Here is a 6,317-nt window from a genome sequence, read left to right as displayed (position 1 = left end):
TTTTAAGTAAGCTCTACGCCCAACGCAGGGCTTGAACTCAACACCCTGAGGCCATGGGCCGAGGGTTCCACCCAGCCAATCAGGCACCCCATCCCGCATACACCTTAAGTGGACGGTTGTGTGGAATTTGAAGAGTATCTCAACAAAGCCATGACCAGGATAGTTTTTTTCTGGACTCAAATAGAAACAACCTCCAACAGAACATGGTCACAGCATAGCACTGATGGTCAACAATACTGTATTATAAGGCTCGTAGTGGTTAGGGGACCAGATCTACTTGTTCTACTGCACACACAAAGGTAAAGAGATGATGGGACGCAGGCGTCAGTGAACGCTGTGCGGGCAATCACGTTACAACACATAAGTGTGTCAAATCAACATGCCTACACCTCAAACTCACACAGCGCTATATGTCTAGCACCTCTCAATTAAAAAAAAGGAAGATGTTCTTTAGACAGATGGAAGCAGGAAATGTCCCTCCTTAGTTCTTTCCACCGGGGTGGAGGGTTGTTCTGGGGTGGGGGGGCGCTCTCCGGGGGAGGAGGCAAGATGCTCACCTCATCCCCCCCAGTTAGTGTGTTCTGAGCCTCTGCTGCTGATGGCTGGCAGGGCCATCAGGACCCCTACATGGGCTCAAGGCAGGGGCACGCGCCTGGCCTCTGCGGTTATGTGGAGCAAGGCACAGCTCCTAGAACACTCACCTCTGTCTGGGTTGTGCATGCACGCCTCATGTGGCCCAAAGCCTTCAGGTACGGTGGCCCGAAGGCAGGGTGGGGATTGAAAAGCAGGGGTGGCCTCCAAGAACACAAAAGTACAGACTCAAAAGCACTGAATGTGTTTTTATGATCATTCCCCTGATAGAAACACTGAGCTGGACCCTCATAACACCACATGTACAGAATAGAGTTGCTGACCATGGGCAGGCCTGGCACCCTGGGCTTAAGGAAGGTGGAATTCCCCCAGCGTCCCCAGTCAAAGTGGGTCCACCCCGTCCTCCACCCCCAGCAGTGACCTCTACACAGCAATGACAGCAGGAGAGGTGCACCATCAGGTGCACCCTGATGTTTACAGCGGCGGCAACATAACCCAATATGGAGATGGCCCACAGGTCCTCTGACTGATGAGTAAAGATGTGAGATACATGCACAATGGAGTATTACTCGACCATCACAAAGGAGATCATGGGGTGCTCAGGTGGCTCAGTCGGTGAAGCGTCTGGCTTCAGCTTAGGTCATGATCCCGGGGTCCTGGGCTCGAGTCCCGGGTCAGGCTCCCTGCTCAAGCGGGGAGTCTGCTTCTCCCTCTCCTCTCCCTCTGCTGCTCCCCTTGCTTGTGCTCACTCCCTCCAATAAATAAATAAAATCTTAAAAAAAAAAAAAAATGAAGGGATCCCTGAGTGGCTAAGCGGTTTAGCACCTGCCTTGGGCCCAGGGCATGATCCTGGAGTCCGGGGATTGAGTCCCACATCAGGCTTCCTGCATGGAGCCTGCTTCTCCCTCTGCCTGTGTCTCTGCCTCTCTCTCTGTGTCTCTCATGAATAAATAAATAAAATCTTTAAAAAATGAATGAGATTTTACCATTTGCAATGTCTTGGATGGAGCAAGAGCATGTTATGCTACGTGAAATAAGTCAGAAAAAAAAAAGAAGTCAGAAAAAGACGAATAGTGTATGATCTCCGTCATATGTGGAATTTAAGAAACAAAACAAACGAGCATAGGGATCAAAGGGAGGGAAGCAAACCAAGGAAAAGACTCTTCACTAGAGAGAACACACTGCTGGTGACCAGGGCAGGGGTGGGGGAGGGGGCCAGGGGAGGGGGAGGAAGATGGTGCTTGTCCTGAGGAGCACGGGTGACATCTGGAAATGCTAAATTACTATATCCTACACCTGAAACTAACATTACACTGTATATTAACTAAGTGGAATTAAAATAAAAACTTAAAAAATCAGCAGTGGGCTGTGGTCCCTAAAAGCACCACATGGATGTAGAAGTCCCCCTCTGCTTTGAGAGTCCCTAAACGCAGGGATGCCTGGGTGGCTCAGCAGTTGAGCATCTGCCTTTGGCTTAGGATATGATCCTGGGGTCTCAGGATCGAGTCCCGCATTGGGCTTCCTGCATGGAGCCTGCTTCTCCCTCTGCCGGTGTCTCTGCCTCTCTCTCTCTCTCTGTGTCTCTCATGAATAAATAAAATCTTAAAAAAAAAAAGAGTCCCTAAACGCAAAAAAGGTGGGCATAAGCATCATTAGCATAATGTGCGTGTGTACAGACATGTCTCCTACGTGCTCGTGGGCAACCTCATGCTTGCTTAGCACGCACAGAATGGTGACTCCACTTCTTAATATTCCTCCAAACCCTAAAACTCACCCCTTTCGGGCCGCCTGTGAAAGATGACCTTGTTAGGCACCTCTCCTGCTGTCATTGCTGTGTAGAGGTCACTGCTGGGGGTGGAGGACGGGGTGGACCCACTTTGACCTGGGGACGCTGGGGGAATTCCACCTTCCTTAAGCCCAGGGTGCCAGGCCTGCCCATGGTCAGCAACTCTATTCTGTACATGTGGTGTTATGAGGGTCCAGCTCAGTGTTTCTATCAGGGGAATGATCATAAAAACACATTCAGTGCACAGCACAGTGAATGTACTTACCTGATGGCACTGAATCATACATTTAAAAATGGTTAAAATGGGATCCCTGGGTGGCGCAGCGGTTTGGCGCCTGCCTTTGGCCCAGAGCGCGATCCTGGAGACCCGGGATCGAATCCCACATCGGGCTCCCGGTGCATGGAGCCTGCTTCTCCCTCTGCCTGTGTCTCTGCCTCTCTCTCTCTCTCTCTGTGACTATCATGAATAAATAAATAAAATCTTTAAAAAAATAAAAAATAAAAATAAAAAAATAAAAATAAAAATGGTTAAAATGATGCTCCGTTGCTTAAAAAAAAAAAAAAAAGGGGGGCACCTGGGTGGCTCTGTCAGTTGGGCATTCAACTTTTGATTTCAGCTCAGGCTGTGATCTCAGGGTCCTGGGAACAAGCATCAATGTTGGCTCCACACTCTGTGTGGAGTTGGCTTGAGGATTCTCTCTCCTCCCTCTCCCTCTGCCCCTCCCCACCGCTCTAAATAAATAATCTTTTTTAAAAATTAAAAGAAGAGGGTCACCTGGGTGGCTCAGTGGTTGACCATTTGCCTTTGGCTCAGGGCATGATCCCGGGGTCCTGGGATTGAGTCCCACATCGGGTTCCCTGCAGGGAGCCTGCTTCTCCCTCTGCCTGTGTCTCTGCGTCTCTCTATGTCTCTCATGAATAAATAATAAAATATTTAAAAAATAACGATAATAAAAAATACAAAAACAAAGAAAAAAATAACATTTACTGGTATTGTTAGCACTCCTCCCCCACATAACAGAGATGTGACTGTTTTAGTGTCCACTTTACTTGGGCACAAAATAGATCAGGGCCGAGGAGAGGAGGGCAGGTGGAGGCAGGTGAGAGGCTGTGGGGGTAGGGTCTGGAATCCAGAGTCAGAACAGAGGGAAGGTGGCAGGGCCTTGGCAACAGACGTGGATTTCCACATACGGTTCTCACCGTGTCAAGTGGTGGGGCCGGTCTGGGAGCCCCAGGATGTTGCCACCCCAGTCAGGTGGTCTTGAGCCTGCGGCTCTGGAAGGCTGACAGGGTGATGAGGAGCTGGGCAGCATAGTAGGTGGTCATGACCACCTGGCGGGCGTGGGGCAGTGGCTGGACGAAGGTATCCCAGGCCAGCACTGAATCCGAGAGCGTGAAGAGCAGGGCACCCCAGCAGACGGTCCCACCTCTGGCCAGGCCGCGCCACAGCATGGAGGCCAGGACCAAGGAATAGGCCGCCAGGGCCGGGACCATGCTGGCTGGGAGGTGGAGCAGCAGGAGGCCGTAATACAGGACGGAGACCAGGGCGACGGGCAGCAGGAGGCCTGGCCGCAGGGGAGTGAGGCCAAAGGCCCAGAGGTAGAGCAGGTGGGCCATGGTGAAGGCAGCCACACCTGGAGGAGACAGGACCTGTTGCTTGCTCCCACGTGGCCACCTTGCAGCTCAGAGCCTGAGGAAAGGACTGCCCCTTGCAGCAGCATGCACCCTGGCCACACCATCCCCATCTGCTGGGATGGTACCAGCCCCCATGATGCAGAGCTCTCCTCTCCTTACAGCATACTGCATCCCATCCTCACTCTGCTTACAACTGTCCCTGTGTTCTGCTCCCCACTCGGCTCTCCCCACCCACCTGTTCTGACCTGCCAGCAGTCCCACCCCAGGGCCTTTGCACTTGCCAGTCCCTCTGCCCAGACCATCCTTCCTCAGGTGGTTCCTGCACTCTTGAGACATTACCTCCTTGGTGAGGCCATCCTTGACCAGCTACTCAAGACTGCTACACCTGAAGCCCCTCCTTGCTGTCCCTCCACACCACTCCCACCTCCTAAGGCACTGCTGCTTCCTGATACCCTAGGGGAACAAGGGCTCTGTGAGAGCAGGGGTTCGTGTCCAGGTGGAGTCCAGAAACCGTAGTGCGGCCCCACTCACCATAGAGAAAGGCCTCAGGCCAGATGAGGCAGGCATCCCCCACAGCTGAGGACAGGAGGGCCCCCTGCAGGCGTGTGTGGTAGCCCCTGCCCCCTCGCACAGCCTGCAGGGACACCGCCAGGCACAGCACAGGCAGGCACTTGACGAGGGCGCTGACCCAGGATACCTGGTCTTCAGGGATCCAGAGGAGGAAGTAGACAGCACAGGTGAGGAAGAAGGGGCTCAACCACCAGCACAGGCGTGGCTGCTTTGAGAGACAAGGGGGTCATGGAGTCCCTAGAGCCCAGCCAGCTCCGGGCCCCTGGGGGGCAGGCCCCAATAGCCAGGACTAGGTGGTGGGGCCCCACTGCACCCTAACCCAGGAACCAGAGTCATGCTGTCTGTTGCGGGGAGCTTCTGCTCAGGGACCAGGATGTCTAGCCTCCAGAGAGGGCAGGGCCCCCTGATTCCCACAGGCTGCTCAGGTTCCCCAGAACCCAGGCCTAACCCCCTCCCACACCCGGCATCTCACTTGGACTAAGAAGCAAGGCTTTCCCGGCAGACCCTCTTCCCAGGCGTCCATGTCGGTCTATGACTACCCAGAGTAGCGTGTGTGTGGGCACGGGTGGCTTTGGGGGTGGAGGGGACAGTGTGTGGTTACACGTTAACCCGAGGAGCGTCCTGTGGACTCTGGGACCGATAACAGGCCCGAGGAGATGCTGCCCCCGCCCTGGGGATGGCCCCACCTGGCACCGCTGATAAGGCAACCACGGGGGACCCAGGGGTCCCTCCTCCCCCACAGTACCCTGCCCCTGCCCACCAGACCTGGCTTCCTCCCTGGCTGCCTGGCGGTGGCAGGAGGGCAAGGGAGGCACAGGTGCGTGGCCATCAATGCCCTCCCCTGCACCTGGGGTCCCCTGAGCAGGGCAGCACCATCATCCCTGGTCTTAGGTGGCAGGACCACTCTGCCTGGAGGTGCAGGATGGAAACTCCCTATGTCCCTGCCCACCGTCCCCCAGAAGGCTGCCCGGGGGCCACACCTCACGCTACCCTCAGCTCTGGCCTCAGGCCCCCAGAATCTGTCCACAGACAATCCAGAGGGATCAAATGCCAAGTGCTGGGTTGTATAGTCATCGCTCCATGCTGGCTTGAGTTGCATGTCATCCCAACAGACTTTTGTGCAAACCTGCAAGTGCACTGGGCCCGTGCTCAACTTCTGGTTTAGAAGGAATGGATTTACTGGGTACTCACCTATCTCGATGGGTTGGCCACCCACAGGCACCCACCGCTCCACTACATGCGACAAGGTTCAGAACATCACTGCTGCAAAGTCGCCCAGCCATGTCACCCCCACCAAGACTGGAGGTATGTATGGACCCGGGATACACAGGGCTGGGGGGCATGGAGGGACTCCAAAAACAGCTTGTGGGGATGAGGCAGGGCTCTGCTCCTCCTCCCGGGACACCCTTTCCTGGTCTGAGCATAAGTGACCCCACCCTCAGCAAATCATGAAGGTCCAGGAGCCAAACTGCACTCTGAGGGCCATACCCAGGGGCTGAGGGAAGGCCTGGGGTCCTGACGGCAGGGTGCAAGGGCAGCTCAGAACCCCCAACCCCAGATCCCAGAACTCAAGGCCAAGGCCAGAGTACAAGAGCGGCTCAGGCCCCCACCCCCGACCCCAGATCCCAGAATTCAAGGCCAGAGGCCAGAGTGCAAGGGCAGCTCAGGCCCCCACCCCAGATCCCAGAACTCAAAGCCCGAGGCCAGGGTGCAAGGGCAGCTCAGGACACCCAAC

General features: G+C 55.0%; 1 protein-coding gene across 2 annotated transcripts; it reads right to left on the bottom strand.

The window, feature by feature from the left end:
• Positions 1–3,343: 3,343 nt before the first annotated feature.
• On the bottom strand, positions 3,344–6,185 carry TMEM86B (transmembrane protein 86B). 2 transcript variants are annotated; one of them, XM_077914821.1, is made up of 3 exons: positions 5,055–6,185; positions 4,544–4,790; positions 3,344–4,011 (listed from the first exon to the last, which is right to left on the bottom strand). In XM_077914821.1, exons 1-3 carry the CDS (start codon positions 5,103–5,105, stop codon positions 3,629–3,631), a joined length of 681 nt encoding a protein of 226 aa, XP_077770947.1. In that variant the 5' UTR covers positions 5,106–6,185; the 3' UTR covers positions 3,344–3,628. The 2 variants fall into 2 exon arrangements, with proteins under 2 accessions (XP_077770947.1, XP_077770954.1); XM_077914828.1 differs by having other exon boundaries at positions 4,544–4,787.
• Positions 6,186–6,317: the final 132 nt, after the last annotated feature.

The sequence above is a fragment of the Canis aureus genome, chromosome 1 (genome assembly GCF_053574225.1).
Source record: "Canis aureus isolate CA01 chromosome 1, VMU_Caureus_v.1.0, whole genome shotgun sequence".
In the NCBI taxonomy this organism is placed as follows: Eukaryota; Metazoa; Chordata; class Mammalia; order Carnivora; family Canidae; genus Canis; species Canis aureus.
The sequence above is the reverse complement of the archived record's forward strand: the minus strand, read 5'-3'. Positions and strand labels throughout refer to the sequence as shown.

Coding starts and splice junctions, on each gene's coding strand:
- TMEM86B (XM_077914821.1), bottom strand. CDS start 5,105: ATGGACGCCTGGGAAGAGGGTCTGCCGGGAAAGCCTTGCTTCTTAGTC. Junction 4,791..5,054: donor AGCCTTGCTTCTTAGTCCAA/GTGAGATGCCGG, acceptor TGTCTCTCAAAG/CAGCCACGCCTGTGCTGGTG. Junction 4,012..4,543: donor GCCTGAGGCCTTTCTCTATG/GTGAGTGGGGCC, acceptor TGTCTCCTCCAG/GTGTGGCTGCCTTCACCATG.